The sequence below is a fragment of the Tinamus guttatus genome, unplaced genomic scaffold (assembly GCF_059628265.1).
Source record: "Tinamus guttatus ecotype Peru unplaced genomic scaffold, ASM5962826v1 Tinamus_guttatus_pri_ptg000008l, whole genome shotgun sequence".
NCBI lineage: Eukaryota > Metazoa > Chordata > Aves > Tinamiformes > Tinamidae > Tinamus > Tinamus guttatus.
Window position 1 is genome coordinate 3,578,377 of NW_028288542.1, and position 27,411 is coordinate 3,605,787.

General features: G+C 46.1%; 1 protein-coding gene across 1 annotated transcript in view; it reads left to right on the plus strand.

Annotated features, from left to right (window-relative positions):
- The first annotated feature begins 2,182 nt into the window (after window positions 1-2,182).
- TSPAN7 (tetraspanin 7) overlaps window positions 2,183-27,411 on the plus strand; it is an 86,586-nt gene continuing 61,357 nt past the window's right edge. Inside the window, exon 1 of the mRNA XM_088521916.1 lies at window positions 2,183-2,324. Within this exon, the coding sequence (XP_088378042.1) occupies window positions 2,244-2,324 (81 nt within the window). The 5' untranslated portion in view covers window positions 2,183-2,243. The remainder of the gene's footprint in view (window positions 2,325-27,411) is intronic.

Below are 27,411 nucleotides of genomic sequence, written 5' to 3' on the forward strand. Positions count from 1 at the left end.
TGCCTTCTGTTGGATGGAATTTTTAATCCTGGTTGATATTATGTTTTGTTCATATTTTATTAAAACACCTAAAGGACAGGGAAGATATGATATAACCATGGCTATTGAAATAAGTGGTTACTGCTCCCTGGCCTGTGGCAGAAGAATTTATCTTTTTCTAACACCTATGTGTCGGGGGCAGGAAGATAAGTTTCTCCTTTTCTTGCTTAGCTGTTTTCTGTCAAATATCTAACTGTAACTTTTGTGTACTGAGTATTTACAACTGTTGTTGGTGTCTGTATGATTTTTTTGCAGTTACTGAACTTATTTACATTTTAATGGCTCAAGTCAATAAAGATTTATTGCACCTGCCATCTGAATTTTCCACAAAAATGGTAAATGCATCCCAACCACGTAACTCCTGCAGAATACTCCTCCCCCAAGCATCCTTTAAATGCTTTCATTGCTTCTGGAAACAGTAAGCCATATATTAAAATACTCTCCTGAAGCTGTAAGTCAAAACCAGCAAGCTCTTGCTGCAAAACTTTTGCATATTCAGGGACTACTTTTGCTCTCTGTTTTTAAACATTGTTCCTTGAATGGTTATGTCTGCAATATCCCCTTGATATGGTCTCAGCTGCACGAACCACACTGTTTTCACAGCCTGGGGAGACACGCTCCAGAGCACCGCTCTGGGGGCATGCAGGCGTGTGGGAGCCCCCGTGCTCCCTCCCACACACACACAGTCTCTTCCAAAGCATGGTAATCGGACAGGAAAGCCTTGCAACGCCCCTGCCACCCCTGTCTGTGCTCCTCACTCAGCAGCTGGGGCTACCGAGGTGTGTTTGTGCACACGGCGAGCTTGGACACTCCTTCTGGCCATGCTTTCCTTGATGGGAACCCTGCCTCAAGCCCTCACATCCCCACCAGGGAACATTGCCAAGATCTACACTACCCTTCTGCTGCTAGGGCTCTGCTGGATCAGCTCCCTTTAAACACTGCACTCTTCACTCTTCTAGACTAATCTGGCTATTTCTCTGCCATTCGTTCATCATTTGCTGGATACTGCAGCAAGCGGATAGCTGCAGTGACAATGATGAGAAGCAGACCGGCTCCAGAGGGGCTGTGGTGCCTTGCGGGCATGTTTGGTCACTCAGGGCCTTTTCTGGCCCAGCAGAGATGAGCCAGGTCTGCATCAGTGCAGGCCTCCAGGTGAGTTTGGGCTGGGGTCAGTCCTTGAGTAGATACTGGGCATGAGGCTGGGGCAGAGCAGAGGGCAGGATTTGGCTCCAGTAGCCCCCTAGCATCAAGACCTTGCGCGGTGGCATTCACAAACTGTGGTCCCACCTCTGCCACCGGAGCTGGCAAAGGTAGAAATGTCACAGAGGGAGGAGTCGTGGCCCCCTGACAGCCCCAAAGCAGCGATCCCGTGCCTATATATGCCCTGATCATACCCGTGTTATCTCCTGCCCGCTGCTGTCTTTCCGAACAGCGCTGTTCCGCAGCCGGCAGCGCTGCCGGACCTGCAGTGCTTTGCTCGCCTGCACCTCGGCTCCCTGAAAGCAGATTTTCACTGTGATGCTGCAAGACAAATTCCCCTCCGCATGGGCAACTCCCTGGACGCATGGTCCAACTCCAACCGCCCAGGGCCACCTCGTATCTTCAGTGGGAAAAGCAGGCTGGGGAAGAGGGGGAGAGAGTATCTTTGAATTAAAAATAACTCATTAAATGAAAGGCTCTTTCTCCCTGCGATGTATTCCGGAAAGGCTCACCCCCCGGGCAGCGCTGCGCCGCGGTACGACGCTGTTTTTACGAGCTCTGACACCAGCTCCAGCGGGGAAGGGCCCGCAGGGCCGCGGTCGCGCCCGACCCGAGGCCGGGTCCCTCTGTCTCCCCGGGGCCGCCTCGGCTCAGGGCGGCCCCCGTGGGACGACATCAGCCTCCCCGTGCGGGAGGCCCCCATCCCCGCCGCGCAGCGCGCGCCGCGGCCTGGCCCCGCGGCCGCTCGGCGCGGCGGCCATTTCCCGTGCCGAGCGCGGCTCCCTCCGCGCCGCGGCAGGTGCCGCTGCCGCCGCTGCCCTCGCTGCGCCGCGGGGCCGGGGGGCGGCGGAGCGGGGCGGGAGCGGGAGCGGCGCGGCGGAGCGGGCTGAGCGCTGAGCGCTGAGCTCACCTCCCTCCTCCTCCGCCTCCTCCCCCGCCATCCCTCCCCTCCTCCCTCCGTCCCTCCCCGCGCGCAGCCGGCAGCCGGGAGGGATCTCAGTATTATGGCATCGAGGAGAATGGAGACCAAACCCGTGATAACGTGTCTGAAAACCCTGCTCATCATCTACTCCTTCGTCTTCTGGGTGAGTGCGCCCCGCGGGGACCCCCCCGCACCTGCCCGCGGCTCCGCGCCGCCTTCTCGCTGACTCGCCCCCGCCGGGGCACGTCCGCGCCGGCGGCTGCATTTTATACATATAGATAGAGATACACAGTTTTATTTTATTTTAGTATTTGGGGGTGTTCTTGCGAGCCGCTGCGGGGGCGCTACGCTTGCGGCCGGGGTGACCCCGCTGCCCGCAGCGGCGCCCCGTTACCGGCCGCCTCCCGCTTGGAGCGGGGGGGTCGCGGCAAGGGCCCCCTCCAGCCCCGCCGAGGGCTCCCGCCGCTCGGACTCGTCGTTTATCGCATTGATTAACCTTAAATATGCCCCCCGCCAGCCTCCCAGGCGGGGTGGGGGCGGCGGGAGCCGTTCGCTGCGGTCCCCGCGCCCGGGGCGCGTTGTATAACCCAGCGCCGGCCCCGGGGAGCCGGTTTTTGGTGACCCAGATGCATTAATTGAGTTGTTCGCAGCGACCGGCGGGGGTCCTGGTTTTCCAGGCACCCCGCTTCCCCCGGAGCCTGGAGATACCTAATTTATATATACATCTATGTATTATATATTATACATATATATGTATCTATTTTATATATAGTATGTATATACGCATGTTTTTCGTGGTGCCCAGACGCTGTTACTCAGCAGACGGCAGGCGCAAGCGGCGTTGTGCTGGAGCAGGAGCCGACGGATTTAAAGACCTTTTTGAAATGGTTCGCGGTGACAGCCCGCGATAACGGCCCCGCCGCGCGCCGTTGAGAGCTGTAATCTGCCCATCGCCGGTACCGGCGGGTTTGTCGCTCCCTGCCTGGCATCGCTCCTTCCGTATTATCATTTTAATAGCTTTATGACATAGAAGAAATATAATCACTCTTTCTATTTTTTTTTATATCATTCTGATTAAAAATGCCTTCTAAACTAAGAGCTGCCTCTTCATAGCAATGGTGCTTTACATCTTTATAGTGAGCCCGTGACTCTTCTCTGGCTCTCTTAACTTCATATGCCATTTTTTTGGGAAAAAAAAAATCAGAAGCACAGCCAAAAGCCGTGCTGCTAATCCATGGCAGTACCCGCATGTTGTCTTCATTGCCGCCCTACACTGCTAAACCTGCTCTCCCCTCACTTTGGCAATTTTGGTGGTAGCTTGAGCAAACGGGTCTCATGATTAAAATGGTCAGGAAGCCTGAATCATCTCTTTTTTTTTGCTGTTGACAAGTAGCTGCCTCTTGCTAGTCTCAGGTAGGTAAGCGGCTAAGTTTGTGCACTGACCACGGTTTTCTTCTTTCCCAGCGTGCGGGGGCTCTAGGCGTTCATGAATGCTAATCTCATTAAAAAAAAAAAAAAAAAAAAAAGAGAATTGTACACTGAGCCAAGCATCTGGCTAAGGGAATTGGCACTCTGGGTTGTACTGGTGCCAGGCCAGGTTGACAGCTGTGATGTCTTAGGGTAAATGACAGAGCTGCGCTCTGGTTTGAGCCATAACAACGTGTCTGTGTTGGTGGAGTTCTGGTCTTCCAGGAGAACACGGTCCATTAGCACGGCTCTTCCAGGCACTTAAGGCCATCAGGGTGCATTTGCCCATTTGTCCTCTTCCTTGTGCCTGGAAAAAGAAGCAGAACAGACTACCACAACCATTAGCAAAAGAGGATTGATTCCTTTCCCACCATGACTGGAGCTGTGTTTGCTCAACATCATGTGGCACCAACCTAGAGAAACCTAGGCAGATCCCGAAGGGAAGAGTCAGCAGAGGATCTGGTAAAGGTCCGGAGTATTGGAGAGTAGACCTGAAGTTGTTTGTTCCCACATTTAGCCTAGAAGGAACAAAAGAAGAAAAGGACTTATGTTTTTGGTCCTTGAGACGGATTAAAGAAGAAAATTAATTTTTCTAAATAGCTCATCCAAATCATGCCAGTGCCACAAACTATTGGTTTGCAGATTGGTTTGCCTGGGTGTTTAGGAGGTTGCAAGCTGGTTTGCAAAGGAGAAAATCCTGCATTGCTCAGCTGCTTTGAGGAGTTGTCTGTTCTTTATAGCCGAGGAGATGGAGGTGGCAATGTAACACAAAGATGAGAGTATGCCTGTGGCTGAGAAGTATGTGGTGGAAGCCCTTCGGATATCTGGCCAGGAGCTTATGGCTTGTGATATGAGGAGACAAGGGGAGAAAACGCTGGGTTGAATCTGGTGAGATGTTTTGAAAAATCCAGAAGGAGCTGTCTGTGTTTATATGGTTTATGAAAGCAGAAAATCTATGCATGCAGAACATTCCCATGGTGAGTGATAATTTGTCAGACCGAAATCTGAACTGCTTTTTTATCAGTGGGTGAGAGGGCTGTGGATGGAGGCTTTCTGAATAAACACTAAATGAGGCTCTAATGCAGGAGCTGCAGACTGATAATGAAGAGACATGGTTTTATTCGATTTTGTGCAGAGTAGCTTGTTCCTTTCCAATTTGGTTTTAGTTAGCAATATTTGTTATTTTGGTAGCTTCTGCTCCACTCCCTCACCTTCACCATACCTCCCAACTTCTTTCCATAAATGTGTGAACATGGTAGAAAAAAATCCATGAACAGAGATAACAAGCTTTTTATGTGCTCATATGTATTGTTATTCATAGTGCATATTAAATGCCTAGGGTTACCTCTTTTAGTCCTTAAGGGACATAGTAATAAAAATTCAGCAGCCATTTCTTTCCTAATCAGAATTCTGAACTGAACACATCTGATTTGGAAGTAGTAAATTGAAAAAGGCAATAAAAGCACTGCTTGACTGTTAACTATTTTTATTTGTCTCCTTTTGCGTATCATAAACTACTACCTGCATAAAAACCTGAGATATAACCTGCCTTTTATTTAAAGGAATGTGCATTTTGGATTTTCTATAGAGGAGTGAAACCTTTAAGCACCTAACAGTACCTTTTATTTATCTAGTTCCTAAGTTGTCTTCTGTCTTAAAATATATGTATTTTTGTATCTCAGAGCTTTTGCGATGAACTTACGTTATTTCAAGAGCAAATTAACGGCCTGTCTCAGTCTGTTCTGAGAGGGGATTTTGAGAGTGTGTGCATTGGTTGTTCAAGTTATAGTGCTGCATAAAACGGATGCGGTCTTATACTCAAAGCTTAGTATTGTCCCCAAAAGAGACTACAGCAAAGCGATTATTTTCTGATTATTTTTTTCTCTGTTCCATGCTATGAAATACCTCACACTGGAATGAGTGCTTTGTATCGTTGTGCCTGGTGTGGGGATTTCTTGCTTCTAATTCATGTAATAAAACCTTATAAGCAGATTTTCCATTTGGGTGCAGGGCAGATCATTGAATTGAAGAGTATCTTCCGACCAGAGCTGAGGAGCATCTTCTGCCAAAGATCGCTTTTTCAGATATTAAACTTGGCATGTGATAAAATTAAGAATAAGACACTGCTTTGCAATAATAATAGTTTAGATTTCCACGCTCTCCTTCCTGGGAAAACGGATCTGCCCACCCTCATGGGTCCCCTCGCGTGTTAGCAGGAGGACCGTGGCCTGACCGCAGCAGGACAGGTAGGTGCCGCCTGACCATGGGGCAGAGCTGGGGCCCTGGGACTCCCATGGGTGGTTGGTCCCCACGCGCAGGCTGCTGGATTAGTATACCCAGAGACACCATCTGAAAAGACAGCTGAAAATCCATGTTTTCGTGCTGTTTGCCTTCCTCTTGGCAGTTTTCTCTGATTGCCGTGCTGGGAGATGCTAATCGAGGGGTGAGGTGGGTAGGAGCCAGTGCGGCGCGCTGCCATCTGCCCGGGCCCGCACGGAGCGAGGGCAGTGGGAAGGTGGGCTTCCGCCTCAGGAAAGCACACCCGGCATCTCCACCACCTCCCGGGCTCCCAGCAAACGAGGTCAGCGGCGGGGGATGAGCGGGGGGGCCCAGCGTTCGCTCCCGCTGACGCCAGGGCTGCCAGCACCCGTCTCCCCTGCTCCACGTTCGGCGGTCGAGGGGCCGCCTGCACCCAGCCACGGGCAGAAGAGCAGTTTTTAGAGTAGATGATTTGGAGCCCTTTTGTCCTGATGATGCTTCTGGAACATTCCCAGGCCTGGGACTGAAAGTCCAAATGCTGTAGCTGTATGGATGAGCTCTGTGACACCTAGTTACAATTTCAGGACCTCATAAAGATATTTTCTGGGAAACTGAGGCAAAGGACAAGCATGGGGGCTTGCTCTGTGGCGCAAATTTATGGCTGAATTGCTGACCCATCTTCAAACACAGCAATTCAAGCTGTGCATTATAACACGGGATCAACTTTGTGTATTCCTTAGAGTTACTAGTGGCATTAATCATCTTTGCTATGAGTGTCTGGACAGATTATTGAAATTACTGTTTTCTCCTCAGAACTTATTTCCTGGGCTTCTGCATTGCTCTCTGCATGTCTGCTCTTCCTAATATCTGCTACCAGGCTCAGGTCGTTTCCCCCTCTACTCCCTTCCTCCCCCCACCTCCCCCCCCATTTTTTTAATAACTGCTAGCAGACACTTTTAAAGGAGATGCTTCAGGAAACATTCGTGCTTTCCCATGTGGCTTGGCTTCGTGTACCTTTTGGTGGTTCTCTTGCTGCAAAATCACGATTGCTGTACTTCTGGAAAGAAATGCTGCTGTAGGTACTTAGTTACCTGAAATCCAGCAAAACTGTACTTTCAGAACTACAGTATTTTGGTTTTGAAATTCACAGTCAGGCTGGATTTAAAGTGCACCGCCGTTAAGAGAAAAACTTCATGCAGTTGCCTCTATAAGTCCAATTCTGTTCACTCAGTGACGTACATGAAAAATTAAAGGTAGTGCTGTCTTCTTGTGAGCCCAGCCCAGGGTGAAATCTGTTAACTAAATAAATAACGGGATTTTAAAAAAAAAAGGTAGTGTTAAAAAGCATAGCTCCAGAGTCAGCTTTTTAAATTCACTGTTGGCATACTTACCCAACTTGACCTCATTTTAAGTTGTTTTTAGAGTGGGTTTTATCCTTTTTGCTTTTATTAAAGCTGGGTTTAACAAATCCTTAATTATACTCCTAACCAAGAAGGGCCATGTCAACATTACAACTCGAATAAGCGAGACTAAACAGAAAATATAATGTTGTAATTCAGCCCAAGGCCCTGTAATCAGTGTTGCAACGTTTTAATAGAGATTTCCTCAGAATTAAATCCTAAGGAAGTTCTCCACCTCCCACCATGGAATGAAATGTGGATGGGAAGGTTGGAGATGAAAAGATGCCCTTTCTTGGCAGCAAATTGGTTTTATAAGATTAGTCAACCTGCATGTTCTGTAGCGGACACGTTGACAAACCTGTGTGGGTTTTGCATTGCTGATGCCTCCTCCGACTCCTAAACATTTTGTGTGTATGGTACAAATTAGAATCATAGATAGGAGTAGCTCATTCACGGGACTAATGGACCTTGGGGTTGACTAAATGCTCCATTTTTGTCTTGTTGTCTCAGTACCTGCAATTCCGTCTTCAGGAGATACCCTCCACAACTTCCTCTCAGAGAGGGGACCTTGACTGCTCTCTAGTTTGGGCATAGTAACAAGTTGGTTTGGACTGGTGAAGAGGGAGAAGTGGGTGACATGAAGTATTTGTATTTGGGAAGACATGGGACATACATGTAAACAAGCATATATAGTATAAATAGTACAAGTAAAAGTGGTAGGGAGGAGTGTTCAGCAGGCTTTGTTCCTAGCTCTACTCAGTCAAGAGCACAGGATAGCCCTTTTTCTTGAATGCTAGTACGATATCATGGACCTTGCCTGTCAAGAAAATGGAGGGAAATACCATAGGTAACGCAGGATGAAATTTCAAATGGATCCACGAGCCTGATTAGATCTCTGATTATGTGAGTATTTATCAATTCCCTGTGCTGTCAGGAAGGTAAATTAGATTACCTGGTTCTGCTAGTCATCTCCATCTCTGGAATTTTATCATCTTTTGTTGTCTTAACTCTCCTATAAATTTATGTGCAGGTAAGGTGATTGTGCATGTAAGCCTGTAGGAACTTCTCCTTCAATCTTGCTCATGCTTTTTGACTAAAGTGATGTTTTTTGTGGAGGTGTTTGTTCTCTTACAGTAATGAGTCTCTTCTGCATCCACTGAATTGGAGGGTGAAAATATTGTTGAACTCAGTGTGTTGCAAACACAGATGGTTCAATCTTGAGAAGGGAATATACAGGGAAGACTGTGAGTCATCTGGTGAAGAAGGGGATGACCATTACTGTAAAGCTGTTTTTATTTGAATACTGCCATTTCTTTAGGCTCAGCACTATTAAATAGTACATAATCACCTCTCAGCAAATAGACCTTCTGCATCTATAGAGCAGCCCTCCTTTCCCCTTTAGCTTTCTTTCACTGATGGGCAGATGGCTTGTACTTTCTGCAGGGAGCGCCTTTAACACTTTGGGGGTTGTAAGAGGGAAGCATTTAAATTTCTCTGCTCCTAAAGGGACTCTGAGGCAAAGGAAGAAGCCGGGCGTGCTCATGTCTAACTGCATTACCATTTTTTCATAGCTGAACTCGTTCTCTGGGCTCTGGGAGCAGGCCACAAGGCTTTTAAGAGCTGTAATAAAATACTTCAAGTGCTACTGTTTAATTTTGCCGTAAACTCTATGGTGCTCCGCAAGATATTTCCAAAAGTGATTCCCCCCACCAGTAGCTTGGCTTGGGGGCCATGCTGAAATCTGTAGCCTGAGCAACCCTTCCTGCAGCTCCCTAAATTGCCCCATGCAGAGTTCAGGTATCGGCTGTCCCTGGGTTTGGTTCCTGTTCAGTGACCAGGGAAGCTGCCTGGGATCTGCTGCGTTGATGCCAAGTGGCGTCACTGCCCGTGCTGAGCTGAGGGCACCGCAAGCAGGGGGGCCCAGAAGTGTCGGTTTGATGGCTTTGGATGGATCAATTTGAATATTATTAGAAATCCAAGCTTTTTTTTTTCACAAATCTATTTGCTAGGAGAATGTGAGATGTTGGACTTAGTTGGCAAATGTCTTTGAATCTCAGGAGCAGATCTGAAGGAAAAGAAAAAGATGGTGTGTGCATATGGTGCAAAAGAAAAAGATGAGAGGATAGGAAAGGGTGGACTCTCATAAGCAGCCCATGGAGAAGAGCACTTACCCTTTCCCTAAAAGTGGGAAGTGAAGGAAGCCCCTGCTGTAAGCCCCATACAGCTCCTCAATGCTTTAATTCCTTTCAGCATATATAAGCAGCTCAGCTCTGTGGATGCCACAGGAGTGAAGCTGTCAATGAAGCTAACAGGTTCTTCAGCAACTTGATCCTGGTGAGATTTATAGGTACAGCATTAGAAAATGTATTAAGTGCGAAAAGAAAATTGTTCTGAACATCTCTGGCAAAGTGTGTTTGAAACTGTCCCCTAGCATGCTAGAAATCAATCCTACTGCAAGGACCTGAGCACACTCCTGCAACTAAAGTTTCAGCTAAACTGATTTAGTTTAGATTGCTGATTTAGTACTTCTGTAGGTTTTAAAAACGTTCTTCTTTTTGGGCAGAGTTTACAATGTGTTGCTTGTTGTCTGGCAGCAGTTTTGAAGTTTTTATGAAATTTCTTATAGCATTTCTAGCAGGAGAAAATAAAAAAAAAAAGTCACCTTTGTTTCTAAAAATAATTGATGAGCTGAAAAAGTTTTCAGATATCCTGTTGGAAATGGAGCTATATCAAATGCTCAAATTTATGAGGGAAGTAGATCTCTCAGGGATGGAACCTCTCTGTGGCATGGGAGGTCCTAAAAAGCAAATTTTTCAAGGAAATAAGAATTTTCTCCATTTGCCGCATGATAGTGTCCACATCTTGTGGCTAGACTTTGGGGTTTGCTCAGCCACGGCTTGCCATTTGGTGCATGAAGCGTGCTGGCTTCTAGGTTGTAACGGGGATGTGTTTGTTTTAGGGGTGGAAATTGGTAGCAGGGATGGGGAGCCTGCTGCATGCATCCGTGTATGCCTCCTGGGGAATTTTTTTGGCTCTTAAAGAAGGTAACAGGTGAAGTTGTATGATTATGTTTAGCTTGCCTGGACCTGTTCAAATGGCCTGCTCTGATCTCTTTCAAAAGGTCATTATTTAGAGGGTCCTTTAGAGGTCTAAATATGACCCTTCTGTTACAGAAGTGCATTGAGAGGAATTTCAAAAGCTGTTTGACAGTGAGGATTATTGCAATTTTCCAGTACAGTGAATGGAGACAGAAGTGATAGATCTTACCATTCATATTTTTACTGGGAATCCCATGGTTTCCATCATATTCCGTAACAGCCTCGCTGGCTACTGTCAAAAAAGCAACAAAACAACCCAAGACTATTAAGAAGGTTGTGGCTTTTATTCTTGCATGAGTAAGGTAGCATATAAGATAGGACTCTTTCCAGAGTCTCTCTTTCCAATAAGGGAATAAAAGATGGGAACTCAGTCCACCTATATGCTGTTCACTTCAATTGCACTTGACATTTAAACATCTCTAATTAGGCTTGGAAGGATAATGTAATTAAATGTGTGTCACTCTTTTCCCCCTTTGAAAACGAACAGGAAACTGAAATACACATAAGCCACCCTCAGTATCTTCAAGTTCATTTTAATTTCTGCATCCCACCGAGGTGACCTGTTTTACTGTTTGAGCTGCGCTGGGCTGGGCGTAGAGCTTCCTGCTGCCTGCGAGCACTGACTGCAGACAGGGCCCAGTTCAATCTGCCTGCAAAATGTAAGTCTTACAGGAACCCAGCAACTAACATTATTTTATAAGTCTTCCAACATTTTTTTTAACTTTTGCTCCTTTTATGGATCACTGATGCCGTTTTTACATTTTATCAGAGCTGCTTTTGGTATAGCTGTGTAAGCTGGATGAAGCAGACACAATTTGCAGTAGTTAGTTAATAGCAGCATTACCTTGCATATTGTCCGTGACTGACTTTCTCCTGGTATATTTTAGGAAAAAAAATGCTGAGTTAAATTATGCGAGTAGAATATCTTAGAGGCTTAAATTGAGCTGTCTTGCCCCAGAACTTTTTACAGGCTGTTGATGTGTTACCTGCAGACTGTAGCTTTATTAGTATGCAACTGTGATTTAAAAACTAATGAAGAAAGCCAGAATCTCTCAGTGCCAGGGAATGGACTATCAAGAGCATTTCAGTTTTGCTTCCGGAAACATTCAAGCCAAGCCCAAGTTTATGCCTTGCCGCCTGTTTTCATAAAACACGGAATGACACAACGTGATGGGATCAGGATTTACTCCCGGAAGGTCACACCTCTCAAAAGTGTATTTCACAGGGGCAGGACTACTGGTTTATTTTTAGCAGGGTCAGTAGGATCAGGGCAGCGTGCAGCCCTCCTGGGTGGCAGCCGGGCCTCGCTCCACTTGGGCCGGCGCATGGCGAAGCGCCGTGTTTGCGGCGGGGGCGGCTGCGCGCGCCGTGCCCAGCGCGTTGAGCGCGACGCGGGGCCACGCTTGGCCTGGGGCGCCGCGCGGCCCTCCTCTGCTTTGCTTTCTTTTTTTTTTTCCTTAAGGCTGAAACCACCTGCAAAAATAAAACCTCCCACTTCCACACTGCTGTGTTTTGTAAGCAACAGCCAGCTGCTTTCTTATGTGAAAGATTGTCATCGTGCTTAAAATAGGTGTATCTGTGGGAGAGCGAGTTTTCAAATAGTGAAATTGTGCAAAACAATGTGGAGAAGTTGCCTCAATTTTCTTTGAGCTTGTACTGTATACCCGTAATATTAAAGCATGGTGTTTTTTCACCTAAAGCAAACCTGATCTTATTGAAACCTGATCATGCTGCGCCATAGCTATTTTTTAATAGAAGTGTCAGATTTAAAGTATTCCCTTCCCCCTTACTCGCTGACCACAAATTGCCAAGGGACCAGAAAGGATTAATCCCTGTACCCTGAAGAATATCCAGTATTAAAGTAAGGAGCTGGGCCGTTTCCTAGAACAGAATATCCCCAGATGATCAAAAATATAGCACTGCCGCAACCACTCAGATGATTTATTCTTTTAATTTCATAAGGTGCTCAGCTTGGCAGTTTTGTGCCAGGTGTCAGACTCAAATGACTTTCTGTGTTTTCCACCCACGCTGAATATATAAAATACGTAAGATGGAAGATCTCTGAATCTAAAGGGCATTGAGAAGATTTTTATTTATTTATTTTTTAATTTTCATGCTAAATCTTTACTCTTGGACATATTTTCAAGCTATTCATGGCGTAAAAATAAAATTTACCTCATCAATGAGAATTACTTAACTGATTTTTTTTCTAGACCCATTGCCCTGTCAGATCAATCATATACCCAAGCCTGAGTCTATGCGGCAATAACATTTCCCCTCTGAAAGCAGTTTTTCTGTATTGTATGCAAGTACGGTACTGGTAAGTAAAAGAACATGAAGAAAAATGCCATTATAAGGAGGGTGAAATCTGCTGAGGTTGATGATTGCGCATGGTTGGGGCTGAGCTTTGTCCATCTGAATTGTATGAAGTATCTTGCAGGATAATCTTATCCTCATTTAAATCAGTAGAAACCATATATGACTGTCTTACTGTCTTGCAATCAAGTGCAAGAACCAATGATGTTTTTAAAACCTTAATCAGGTGGAGTTTTTAGATTTTTTTCCTGTAATACTCAGATTTGGTGAAAACAAGGCTTCTCTGGCTTGTATAGCACAGAATTACCATAGCCTGCTACTATTCTTTTCACTTTTCTTCTCATTACTCAACCTACGACTGGTAAATGTAATCTTAAACCTGCAGTGCCTGTTGGTACCTGATCTTACTCAGACTTGGACTATTTTGTGTTATCTAAATGGTTTCTAAGCAATGTAGGGATTTCTGACCTCCTATCTGGGTAAGATCTGAAAATCATAAGCATATTTCATTTAAGATAAAGGAGCATGGGTGTTATGGTTTAATTAATAGTGGAGCAAATACGGAAACATTTACTTATTTATTCCTAATATTATTGGGTTTCATTCCTCAGTTTGCTGGGGCTTGTGATGCAAAGGTTTGTGCACCAAATACTGTTTTCCTTGGTAAATTGCAGCAGAGGCCTATGACTTGCTACATGGTGGCTCAAGAACTAATGACAGGACTAGAGCTGGGAATGGAAATGTTTCTCTGTCTATTGTGCACTGGATATCTCAGCAGGATAGACCTGTGCCCACCTTTCTCTGTGAAGACAGAAGACTGGCTAAGTTTTGTCTCCAGTCTCCAGACTTGCTTCTTTGGGTAGCCCTTTGATTTTGCTATTCTTGAGAAGCATTGTGTAGTTACTTATGGGGAAACTAAATCTTCAGATTTATTTACCAGTGTTGGTCCTCAAAAAAATCATAACCGTTATGCTTATTTTATAGAAGGAGATGTTTCAGTGGTCAAAATGGGAACAATTTTGAATCTGTGTTTTCTTTTTTTTTAAGTCTCTGATTGTAATCATTATTAAAGTGCTCACTTTGTGTTTATGTCTATTGCAATCTGGAAAATTGAAATAAAATTTGTATTTTACATGCTGCTACGACAGTTTGTAGAGCAGGGGAATGTTTTTGAGGAATCTAGTAAATACTGTTTGTGGAGAGGGTTTACTGGGTGAAGCGTTTGTCTGTACCTGAGCTATGAGTTGGTCCCCTGTGGTTCTTCTTTACGTGTGAATTGTATACACAGATCTGCTGCAGAAGGTGCTTCCTGCTGTTTGCTGTCTTGGGAGTGGGGAGCAGGGCTGTCAGTATGTGGTGACAGGGGCTGTTCTGCCCCGAAGTGCCCCAGCTGAGAGGGCTTCCATAGCTGGAAACCTGCCGGTCAATTTTCCTGGCCTCACAGATTGGGCAAGGTTTGTGCTGGGGAAAAATTAGTTTCTTCTTGTACAGAGCATAGGAATGGTTTCCTTCAAGGAACCATTTCTGCAGATGGGTGTCACTTCTCTTTTGAAAGACAGTTTGTCTGCGGTGCAAGAAGTGTTTGTTGACAGCCTCACCTCCAAGGAAGGAAGCTCCTTGTGCCTGCTTAAAAAAGTCCTCATCCTCTTTGTGCTAAGTAAGTACCAGTGATCTGTTTTCTTCAGGGCAATCTGGCCCAAATGTGACAAGCAAGGTCAAATTTAAATGCTCGCCTCCAGAGCAAGCTAGGTTGCTTAGTTCTACCTTCCTTTGGGCATTAAGCCGTGGAGAACATTTACTAACATGGCGCTCTGGTTAGAGACCAACATGAAACGTTTGATGATTTGTGATTCTGTCGCAGATTTTATGTATGAGGTTGTCACGTGTTCCTAAGAATTGGATTTTCTTTTCAGCCAAAGAAGAATTTAAGTCTAATTTACTTTTGAAGGGGGTGCTGTGGCAATTAGGAAGACTTCTTGGTAGGCGTTGGTGATAAATCTGGGTGCATACAAGCACAGAGCACAAGCTGTCCTGGCAGGGCTGTTCTCAGGAGCCGGCTGTAAGGCAGGAGCAGCGTGGTAGTACCCGCTGGGGCTCAGGCTCTGTGGTGCTGGAAGGGGCAGAACGAGGTTCCAAAACTGCTATTTGGAATGAGAATAGGTTGTATGGATAAGGGTTTCCAGGAGGTTACTGGTCAGAGGGAGAATTTAATTCTGGAATTTCTTCAAAAAGAAGGTAGTTTGTTCATGGTGAGAGCTTGATTTTTTTTTTTTTTATCACACCTGCAGTGAAGCCTTTCTGGAAGAAACTAATGCTGTTTCGTTAGCTTTACGTCAGAGTTAATCTGTGGCTGTGAAAAGCTTTAAGTTGGGTTTTGTTTTTTGACTGGGGGTGGTTGTGGGGAAGAATAGTTCAAGAAAATGATGATCAGTCCATCCTAGTATTCATTTTTAGGCTGAGAAGATTTGGAGGAATGTTGGCTTTTTTTTTCTTTCCCTAATGTCCTAATATCCCCTTCCACTAATGATGCAGCTTTATCTTTAACTCTAGTGTAGCTTATTATTGGTTTACTGTGATGTTGGTTGGACTGAGCAAAGAATAGTTTAGAGTGGTCACTGTTTTGTTCTTACCTTCTTGTACACCCTTGGTGAACCAGAGAGGAAAGAGTCCAGCAGAGACTCTGCTCAGTTTGCAAAAGATCCTTACTTTCTCTGTCATCCTGGATCTTGTAACCTAAGGAAGATAATTTTAGGTAAGCTGCAGCATACTTTCTATTTCCAACTCTTCTTCCATGAGCAATTTCGTGGAGGTAGAAATGCAAAGTGGCTGGTGGTTTAGTTCGTGTCTTGGTATCTTTATCACCTTTTTTTGGTATGGTTTAAATTATACTCTTCCGGTGGATGAATTACTAGTTGCTGTTCCTGTAGTTTAGACCAAACCTCTTAATGACATTTCTGCTGGCAGTTTATTTCTTCCTCTTCATGTAAGTAACTAATACCAATCTAGCATCTAGTAGGGGCTTCATGCTAAGTAGTAACAGATGGTCCAATGCTGGCTAGGACTGGGAAGATGCTAAGGCTTGGAGCCAGTGTTATCTGCATACGTGCTTTGGATCTCGATACGAGTGTTTCACAGGAGGGAACGCTGCTGGCACCGGCAGGAAGCGCTGCTGGCAGCGGAACTGTGGAAATCCATTTAGGATCGTGCGTTTGGTATTCTTTATTCCAAGTCTCGACGCACTTGGAAATTAAAGCATGCGGTTTATGCTGGGTTATATCAATAATGTTGAAATTATATCTTGGATAAAATTGCTGTGTTTGCTGTTTTTCCTCTTTTTGGTTTATTCTGTGGTTAAAGTACTGTGTAACAAAGTAAGTATGGAACAGAACAGCCAACTCCAATATGTAATCTCACTTCCATTTGTGCTATACCACATGATACCCTTAAAATGTTTTAAAAGTAATGCAGAGCTGAAAGAGAAAAAAAGGTTTAAAAACCTTAGAAATTTCAGTCCAGTTCTTACCTGTGCTAGTCTTGGTTCTATACTAAATTGCTTAGATAGCCAGAGTGAGCAGAAGGCCACATGGGAGAGGGTGAGGTATCAAATAGTGGCATTTTTTACAAGATGTCCTGCAGAATTCTTATTCTGGGACCATGTCTTCTTAGTGCTGGGCAGGCAGCACTGTCCAGACTCCAGGGGCTTTTCTTCCTGTGCAACATCAGTAATTGGAGTGCGGAAAGTGTAGATGAAGAAAGATCAGGTCTTCGTCATGGCTTTCTCAGTCTGTATCTTAATTGGTGACTGTCTTCTCTTGACTCTATGAATCCATGTTGTTGGAAAGGAAAAGACCGTCCTTTTTCACATAAGTGAAAATGGTAGCAACTTTTTACTGAAAAAGGCAGACATGGGGAAAAAGCACTGCTCAGGTCCTGTTTCTTCTCCCCCCGTGGGCGTATCCAATTTAGAAAATAAAAGTCTGTGCAGTTCTCCCTCAGCCCCAGTGTGGGATGTAAATCTTCAGCCTTTCCTCCATGATAATGTGAGATTATGGCTTCTTTTCTCTGCAGTATGTTGATAACTCAGAGTAGATTAAATAAGCTAAAACTACCCAGAGAGTGCTGTTGCAGGGGTCCAAAGATGATCCTGTCAGGCTGACATCTGATCCTTGGGCAGCTGAGCAAGGTGAAGATTCTTAGCCTGAACCTGGCCTGGAAGAATTTCTGTCTTACCACTTTGCTTTGGAAAATTGGGCTTTCATAGTGCTATATCACTGGGGGAGTAAGTAAGCAAACCCTGCTGCCATGATCTCTGCCTTTTAAACAGTAAGTAGGAAAAAAATGGCTATGTGAAAAGATCTATGAAGGCTGTCTCGTAATTGTCATGGGAGAGGAGACAAATTCAGCCCGTGAACCACTTCAGCCACTTATTTTTTTTTTCTCTCTTTCCCTCTTCCTTCCCCTCTCACGCTGGTACCTGTTTGAATTGGGTATAAAGCCCAATTCTGCATGGCCTCACTGGAAGCTGTTGTGATCATTCTTAGAGAATCGTGTAGTCATTCAAATAGAGAAATACAAATGGTGCATCTGAAGTAATGCATCTCGGTAATCTTGCCAAATTAATGTGAGACTTCGTGTTTCGGAAACCGCCTTTCCTCCATTTAAAACATCTTTTGCCTCATTTGGTGCTAGAGTTGTCTCAAAGGCAATTAAAACCTTCTTTGGGCTACTGTGTGTTTCTGAACTTGTTTTCTGCCACAGAAGGCCCTTTGCCTTGGGGCAGTCACTTCAGTGCATACAAACGATTAGCTTTTAGGAGTCACGTGGCCTTGCTACCTTCAACTGAGTTTTCAGGATGAAGAAAAGGCTGAGATACTTCAGAGATTTCTCTACCGGGTGATTTAAGGTTTCCATCACAAAGAGCACTTATTCTGTCAGCTTTCTTCCCAAACCCGCTTGCTTGCCCTGGCAAAACTCTTCTCCATGTGGTTGGCATTGGAAAGTCAGAGCAGCTCTGCTCATGCTAGACAACAAGCCCTTCCTCAATAAGGCTTTAGTTTTCTGGGCAGTCTTGTCACAAAATTGGCCATGTTTAACTCTCTCATATCTTTTCCCTTCTCCTAGCTGGTCTGAAGGGTCACATGAAGATTCGTTCTGTCTGAAGGGAACTGGCCATCTTCCCATCTTGGGCATATGCAAGACAACTACGTGGTCTTTGTGCCATACATTTGCAAGCCACTATTGCTGGGTAGAGCCTTTAGAGAGAAATTCTAGGCCAGGCTCTTTCTGTCTGGCAACTCTAATAAAAGGAAGAGCCAAACCTGGAAAGTAGCAGGATTGCACAGCCCAATTCTTTGTAAAGACCAGTGGGATTGTGTCTGAGCTGGATCTGTCTTCTAGCCCAGTGTCGTAGTGTTCAGAGGCGTTGGGTCATGGAAGTAACATGGTTGTGATTAAACATAGGCCCTTCCCTGCATCTCAGGGGAATTTGTTAGCTGAAGACCAGGGGTGCACAGATTTGGCCATATGGTTTTCAGTTGTATGATTGCCTCACAGCTCTGTATTGCCTAGAGGTCCCCAATCTAAATGATCCTCAATGTCTGGACTTAAAGTTTCTGTGTATGCAACTTACAGACAGTGTGGAGTGCCTCTGTGGTGTGGGGAAGTAATATTGAATCATCTGAGGAGATGGTTTATTCATATGTATCTTTTTATGTATTTTAGGTATATATAATTTCTGCCCATGGGCAGAAATCTTCCAGTTGATTTGATAAATTATAGAATATATTTGGGTTTTCATTTTTTACTATGTATTAAGAATCCCTCAATTAATGCTTAACACAGAAGAACTGCTGTGCTCTTCTCGCTTGGAATTGATTTTCCCTTATGAATTGACCAGGTTACGATTTGAGATGAGTTTGTCTCTCATGAGAACACTACAACACAGATAGGCTGCAAGATATTTTCAGAGCAGTGGACTGAAACGATTGCCCCAGTGCCATGCCCTGCTTTTTCACTGATGGCCTCATTTGTGGAGATGGGACTGGAGTTGCATCATTGGTATTTCAAGGGAAATAAAGATGAGTTTATCTTCCTCCCAAAGCTTAAACCCTGGAATTCAAATGTAGCGTCTTTTATTTTCAGAGATCTACATGTATATTACAAGCTGCTAGGTGAAAAGATCTTTTTAATAATACCCTGACCTCAGAAGTCAGCTTTCCAGGTAGATAAAATTGGCAGGTCCATTTTTGTGTGGACTTAGTTTGGTTAACAGGCAGTGCTAGGGGAGAGAGAATATCAGTGTCATAACACTGTCCACTGCTGATCTTTTCTCTAACTCACGAGGGAGGCTTTTTGCAATGAACTATGAGCTTTTTACTTGACTTTGAAACCGGCAAGAAAACCAGAGGGTAACTGTAAATGTGTTAAGATTTACACTTCCTGTTGTGGAAAGAGGCTATGGATTTTCACATTACTAATGCATATTTCAAATAAGGAATAGCTTTGGGCAAGGAAAGTGAGGATGCCTATAAAACCAAAAAATCTGCTGTGTTTGTATTGCTGCAAACAGCAGTGTGAAAGATGGCTCCTCTAAAGGGAAGCATTTTCCTTCCTTAGGGAACTTGATTTCTGGCAATTTTCCGGGTGATCTTTGTCCCCGTTGTGTCTGTGGCGAGGTGTTCCCGTGCGCGGAGGGGAGATGGGCGCCTTGCCCGTGGTGGATACGCGGCGGCTGGCACGCGCGGCAGCAGCGCGCGCCCTGCGCTGGGAGCGCATTGAACCGCCGGGGAGGGCAGAGCGAGGCGAGCGCCGAATAGGCCCACGCTGCTAAATCCGTCCTGTGCCAGCTGCACCTGGGATTTGCACAGCTTTCCTGACGAGGCCGCGGGCGTTTGCCGTGCGTGCGCGGTGCGCAGCCGGCCCTGCGAGGAACCTGCTCGGTGTGGAGCGGGGCGCTCCGGCAGGCCGCCGTGGCCCGCGCGGCTCCTAGCCCTTCAGCGACCACGCAGCGCGCTCGGCTTCTTCACATGCAGCATTTTGCTGGAATACTGCTGCTACTACCAATAAAGCTGCATTGCATCAAAAGAAACAAGACAGGGAAAGAGTGAGGAGGGGTGAAAACATGAAAAATGAGTGTTGCCTCTGCCCTGCCTGCCGTGCCGTTATTAAAAGTTTCTCTGAGGCTGTCTTAAGTGCTGTGATCACTTTGGAGCAGGGATTGTGCTTCCTTTTTCCCCTCCTCCTTCAAATGGCTTCTCTGCCATGAGGGTCCGTGGGTGCTGGAGCTGTTTGTCAGCGGCCTGTTTATAACTGTGTCAGATCTGCTGACCAATGATCACTCCATTGATTATTTTTTGTTGTGCTGGCAGAAATGGAATGTAAGAGCAGAAAGGGTGGATTTAATGAAAAGGCGGGGTGGGGGGACAGTAGGAGAGGAAGGAAAAGGCAGAGAAGAGAAGGGCAGAGCGAAACTGATGCCTGAAGCAACTGATCATTTGTTGGCTGGTGAGTAAAATAACTAAATGGGCAGATGGAAAGAAGTGGGTATGTAACTGGAGGATGCAATGGGGCTTGCAGGTCATTCTGCCTTGCTCAGTTGCTTCCTGGGACATACCACTTTTCCGAAGGTTGTCAGCCTCAGTGACCCTCGAACGTGTGTACGCACACACGATGGCAAGTAGGTCGGCACTCCAGCGATATTGTCTCTGTAAATGTGTGTGCGACGTGGTAGCGCCAAAATGCCGTGGTAGCTGATGCGCAGTCGGTGCTGCTGGGCCGTTTCATACCCGTCTCCGCCATCTCCGGTCTCCTGTCTCCTGGTGGGAGCTGCTGCCAGCGTTGCCTTGCATGGGGTGGGACAGATCTTCCTCCATGGGACCTGCAGGTCGCAGGGGACACTGTGTCCAGGCAGGAGACCCCTTGGAAACAGGGGAGTCAAGAAGACCTTGTGCCTGGTCCTGCTGTAACCCCCTCCCCGTCTGCAGGTGATCTCTGCAGCAAAACCAGAGTGGCTGACGGGAGGGAGAGAGGAGAGAGCTCTGAAATGCCCCTTTTCCAAAACGCTTCATAATGCCGTGGCTCTTGGGGTGCGCTGATTCACAGCACTTCCACCCAAAGAGGAAGGTTCACGTGACATCCATCATGAGCCCCCTGTACAGCCTCTGCCTTTGGATGTGTCAGTGCTACAGCATCTTAAAACTGCATTTGTTATTCCGGCTGCGTAGGGGAAAGGAGAGCCTATCGAGGACATGGGGAAAACATCTCTGGCTGGAATTACCTGTGTCACCTTCTGGGTGGCTTGCTGCAAAGCCACTTATAGCAACATCTTTGTCTGTCAGTCACTGGGAAAGCGGGTCATGTTGCCGCTAGGAAGTACGAATGCTGAAACCCCAAGTGTGCCGGGCAGTTTGGTGCCTGGGTCCTATGCGGCTGCTTGTCGCGGCTCTAGACGCTCATGTGCTGCAGGAGCGGGGCCTGCATGGAATGGGAAGGCCAAAGCACCCCTGCTCTCCAACGAGCTGTGAGGCTGAGTAGGTGCCAGAGCTTTTACTTCTCACCTGATCCCTGTCATCACCCTACTTCCTTGCCCTTCCTTTTCTGGCCTTGATTTATAAATCCAAGATCGCCAATGGTTCTGTTTTGTTAGAAAAAAAAAAAAAAAAGCTTCAGAAATCCAAGAGCTGCCTGTGGGGGACGGAGCATCTCTTTTGCCTACAGGAGTAAGTCATTCAGCTTTTGCCAGAACGTGGCCCTGCAGAGCAGCTCAGAGAGACCTCTCCAGTGCTCTGAGGGGCCGCTGCGGTGCGAGGGCCGTGGAGCTGCGCCTTGCTCGCCGTCAGCAAGGCCCTGCTGGCAGCAGAACAGCCTTTTGGAGCATCCCTGCCAACAAACCTCCTTGGTGCTCTGCTTGTCTCTCTGCCTCGTCCCCTCAAACGATGGTGGGTGATTTGTGGATCACTTCCCTCGCTGGTAAGCTCCCCCCATCAAGTTTAAAGTTGTCTATTTTTAAAACGCCAGCTGCCTCTCACATAAAGAACCCGCTGCTGATGTGCCGCTGCTTGCGATGCATTATTCAACATCCTTTTTAGACTCTCTCGCTTAAAGAGCTTCATCAATGTTTCAGCAATTGCTGTGATTCTCTCCAAGGGGGCTCGTTTTCTTTTCTCACTTGACAGCCCTATATTTCTGTGGGTGGCAAAGGTGCTCAGACTGTGGATTACCTTTGATAGAACAAACTCATCGTTTTCCAAATTAAGTGGATGTTTAAAGAAACTTGGAGATTGGTTCTAAGCAAATGCCTAGTTTATCCAAATTCTTATTGCACCCTAGGAAACAGTAGTGGTTTCCTAGGTGGTGGGGTGGAGAGGTTGATTTTTTTTTAATTTTTATTTTTTATAACTAACGTGAACGGTTGTGCTCTCACAAAACTGGTTTTCCTAGTTGGCTTTGCTAGCAGAGAGGGGATGTTAGAAAAGGAATTTGAAAATGAAAATTGAAGCAAGTTGGTTGTCTTTACTTAAAGATTTACTTAGTAATGTTTTCTTATTTAAACATTAACTGCTTGCACTGATTTCAAAACCATATTGAGAGTTATTTTTCCTGCTTCTCAGTATGATGTACAGAATCTGTGGAGAGGATAGATTTTTGAGAGTGAGCATAGTGATTTCATCACCTGAAATTTGGGTAGCAAAGAAGTACCAAGGAGATCTAGAAAAAGAAATGCTGCGTTTAAGTAGACAAGAGGGACTAATCGTTCTGAACTGGCTATATAAGAGCAGTTTTCTTAATCCATGCAATCTTTCTTCTTTCATTCTGATGCCAAGATAAAAGATTCCTTTGGCTTGATTGTGCATGACAGTCTTGGATGGGAGGTGAAATCCTAGTGATACAGAGCTGTGTCATAATTTTAAAAGGTAGTTTCTCAATACCTCAAGCAATTAAGTGTTTGAAGATAAGACAAATGTTGAAAGCTGTTGCTCACCCATGAAATGAGAGGAAGGGAGATAATGCCTGCTAAAAAACAGTGTTGCAGTCCATGGTGGTAAGTGAGAGCTCATGCCTGGGATCGGAAGCAGTGGAAGAACAGACCTTGAATACTTTGATGCAAGTAGGATGAGGATAGGCAGCAAAGAGAGGAAGTAACTACCAGCATTCAGAGGAGTCTCTTGGAGTCTGTCCAGCCTTCTGCACTTCTGCACTGACGGGGAGCAGGTCCTCTGCTGCATGCCTGGCACAGGCCTGGTCTGCGTGTTGGACAGCATCTGTGTTAGAAGGACAGCACTTTGACATGCAAGTGGAAGTTTGTCGCTTATGAAATACTAGAAATATGGTGTTTTGAACACAGATGGTTGAACCTTCCAAAAACTTGACCTGTGTTCTTCTGATTTGCTGTTGCAAGAATGTTTCTGCCCAGACTTACTAAGAATAGTTTAATATTTCTGTCATAAGGCAGGAGTAAGGTGGGACATTTTTTTTTTCACTTGACGTTGCTGTGCTTTAAGCTATAGTGCATTTTAGTTTTGTCATTCGTTGTGAAATTCAAATGCCTCTCTGGTTTTGTGAAATAAATAGTAGTTTTTAAAAAGCCTGATCCTATATTCTCTAAATGTACAGAGGGGTTATTTATTCCCTCAGAATAGGCAAAAAAAGCTGTTGCTCTCAGAAAAATAAATAAATACATTTTTTTCCTCACTTCACTGAAATAATTCACGACTTTCCCAGTGTAATGTGTTTAACATGAAAAAATGAGTTTGGCTTACAATCTGTTGAACAGGTACTGAAGAGCATATCGCATGGTGCTGGCAAGATAGAAGGGCTACCGAAGCAATGCTGCTATATCTGGGTATTTCGACAGAAGTGCGCGTGTCTCCAGCATTTACTGGTGCGGAGGGTGGTGCGGTCAGGCAGCCAACAAATGCAGAAGGCTGCGGAGGTTGTGTGGAGCCCGTGGCGGGAGCCGTGTGGTCGAGCTGAGGGAGTCCCTTGGACGGCGAGGCTGGCACGGCCGTGTTCCCCGTGTCAGATGGGAGGCAGTGGCGCACACTGTGCAGCAGCACCCGGGAGCAAATGGGATGCCGAGGGCAGCGCGGTGCCCGCTGGCCTGGCTGCAGGCGGGCGCAGGGCTCTGGAGGGACGCGCGGTGCTTTCGTGACAGCCCCTTGGGCGTCTGCGGGAGATTAGCGCGTCACGTGCTCGCTAGCTGGCCTTAATCCTCGGAATATGGGATCACGGCCCGCGAGAGGGACAGCAAACAACCCAGATTCGCCTGCTGATGATAGTGCAGTAGCAAAGCCGGGGCGGAAATGCTCTTAGGGCTCTGTAACGTATAGAAGGGAAGGAATAAAATACAGAATTTCTTCTTGCTTTACTTGCAGTGGACCCATCAGAATTATCCTTCTCTAGAGGGAAGAATGGGAATTTCATTCTTCTTAAATTGTTTTTCCTGGCCAGAGATTTTTTCCATGTGATGCTGTGAGTCCCAGGGGTGATTTGACTCACCTCCATTTGCTCTTGCAGATCACTGCAGATATCTGCAGTGTCCCTATCCCGAAGAGAGAGGAAGCTGTCCTCTAGGTTCCTGTTGTCATTCTGTCTCCCTTCCCTGCTTTCCTTCAGCAGGCTCTTAATTAAAACTAAATGTCTGCTAAGCAGTTACTTCTCTAAGTGTGGAATTCGTGTCTTGCTATCAAAGGGACTGCGTGAGGGTCCTGTCACAAGGCCCCTCTCTGGAAACGCTTTGGAGCAGTTGAGCCCAGCTGCTTGTGAAGCAGTTTGCGCTCATGATGTTGTCTGACCCGCGGCTGCTGGAGGCCCCGAGCCCTTTGTGCTGGGGAATGGCTGCTGCGAGCACAGGTGCTCGGGAGGAAGAGGGCTTCAGTCCTCAGCTGGGGAATGGCTTAGCTTGGGAAATGCAAACACCATTGCTGAAAGGCTTTTAGAATGAGCTAAGGATAGATCTCCTCTTCTGACACAGCAAATGAAGGCTACATGCAGGAGGGAGAAAAAGGCAATGACTCCCTCCCCCCCAAAAAACCAAACAAAAACAACAAAAAAAACACGCAAAAAAACAGAGGAATGAGAGTGTGTATCTTTAGGGCAAACATTTGATTCAGGGTTTTAACAGTGTGAGTTTGCACATTAAGTTACCTTTGTGTCGCTTTACCACTACTTTTCAAGGTCGCACATTTGCCAGAAATACATTGTACTCATCAGTACTGGCACTGGCCAACTTTTTTTTTTTTTTCCCAAAGTTTGAAAGCTTTAGATTAAGAAGTAAAGGGAAAAATGTTAAGGATCTTTCCAGGAGATAAACAGATTGTTTATTTCTCTCAACTTTCCTATCCTTCTTCCAAGTCAATCCAAAGAACTCCTCCAAGATTGAATTGTCCTTTCCTGATGGGATGCAGGTGTTCTGCAAGACCGTGATTTTATTACTTATTTATTTTTATTTTATTTTACTTTATTTATTTTACTCAGAAGAGGCACTAGTAGATTCAGATGAAAGAGCTGGTTTGCTTGGAGAAGGGCCAGGCAATTGGGCCCTTGCACAAATCAGTGCCACTGATGGAGTGAGACACTGCTAGAAGTGACTCAGAGGAATTGGCTAACTCACCCTGCAGCCACCAAGCAGTATACAGAGCAAAACGTGGTCAGCAGAACATTTTGTGATGTGCTAGGTAAACTGCTTTTTAATGGAAACTGAGAAAATAAGCTTGGAAAAATGTCAGGTAGAAATTCTATGTTGTATTCTTGAATATGTGTAGTATTTGCAGCGCTTACTTAAGAGTGGAAAGTTAATTTGTTAATTAAATGTGCTGTCAGCTTGTTCCTCAGTGCCAGCTGGTCTGAGTCACCACCTATCAGCGAAACCTTCTCTCCGAAGTGCCAAGAGGTGACGTTGGAGAGCAGTGGAGGAGAGCACCGGCGCAGCGTGAAGGGCCGTGTGGGCGCCAGGGAACGGAACCGCTGCTGCGCAGCACAGCGCAGCGAGGTGGCACCTTGTGTCGCAGTGCAGTCTAGATTTCCTCTTGCTGTTGTTTTTCTGCGTACTTGCCCCTGGTTTGGCGGCTTTGCCAGGCATTAGGGCACAGTTGCACAGCTGCAGCCTCTTCGTACCAGGCCCTTGGTGCGGGTCCCAGCTGGGGGTGCTTGTGGCAGACTCGGAAACGTAGCTCAGAACAGTAAGATATCCCATTAAGCACCTGATGGGCCATCTTCTGTCTAGACAGGCATCTGGTTTTAATCTCTAGGGGTGATGCCACTGCTGAGCTGCTCCTGTTAAACTCCATCGAGACCCTGTGCTCTCAGGAAGGAGCTTGGGGTCCAAGAGCTGCTGTCACTTGTTGATCTTGCAGAGGAGAAGAGCAAAGGCCTTTTTTGCGGAGGTCAGTCAGACTCAGAAGCTTTTGCGGAAGGATGTTAAGGAGAGCCCCTCATTCTGCTGGTGATTCCATCCAAGAGGGGCCGTGCTCCTAGGCAGGACCTGGCTCTCCTGCTGCTTGTGGTGCTCTGCAGAGATGGAGCCTGTCACCCCTGTCACCTACCTCTTAGGTGATAGCTGAGGTGCAAGGCAAGTATCTGCACTGCTGATTTTTGCTCTTCGTAAGGGTATCCGTAAAAGTCTGCACATAATTTTACTAAGCTTTCTAGGTAGCTACCTCAATAAAAGGGTCAACTGTTGGAGCTCTAAACTGTTGGTCCTCTAAACAAGAAAGTGAGTTCCTAAGCAAACTCCTTAAAGAACAAATTTCATCAGTACAAAAAGAAGTGGCTCTTTCTAAGTGCATTGGCAGTGTTACTGCTGCATATTAAATTAGGTCTTGGGCTTGAAATTAAGCTATTGGGGCTCTTAGATCTGTTAGTAGGAGAGGTTGAAAGGCATTATCCCCTCCATCTACCTACTCTCCTTCCACACCTTTCCCCTTCTTGCTTATAGCTCTGAAATGATTTCAGATTGCCACAGATGAGCCTTCTGGAAAGGAATTCAGAATTATCCAACATCAGCTAAACCCAGACAGCATAAAGAATATTTTCTTGTGCTTGTGGCATGGCCACATGCTGTCCATTAGTGAGTGTAATGAGAGCAAGCAGTGAAACTCTTGGCTGGGCCTTGCAAATGTAACTCAGTGCCTGTTTATTTAGAGGCTTTACCTTCACATGTGCCTCCTGCTTCCGACAGGCCAGCTCGCTGACTCCGCTGAGCTGAGGCCTCGTGTGCCTCTGTTGCAGACAGGAAAGCGGGTTGGCCTTGCACAGCCCCCGAGCAGAGCACTCTGGAGCTCCTCAGCGCGCCGCGCTGTGCCCTGCTCGGCAGCACCGCCCTGTCCAAGATATCCAGAGAGCACTAAATATTCTGCAGGAGAAGGCTAATTTTTTTCCATGGCAGAGCCTGGGCTTTCTGCCCTTCTGCTCCCCTTTCTGTTCCTGTCACAGCTGTGTCACTGTGTGTGTAGAGCTCCTGGCTTCCTTCTTCCTGCAAGCCATCCTGCACAGCTGTTCATTTATTGAAATGTAGCTTGTGATGAGCTTTGGTTAGATATGAATACCTGAAATATTAAAATGCTACTAGAAAAAGGAAGGCAAGAAAGAGTGTTTTGTATCTCTCTTGCAGTCTGTTTGGGTTTATAGCATTCATGGTGTGGAGCCCTGTCCCCCTTGGAGCTGGGGAAGGTATGAGGAGTGACACCAAGAGGGACGACTGATGGCACTGCCA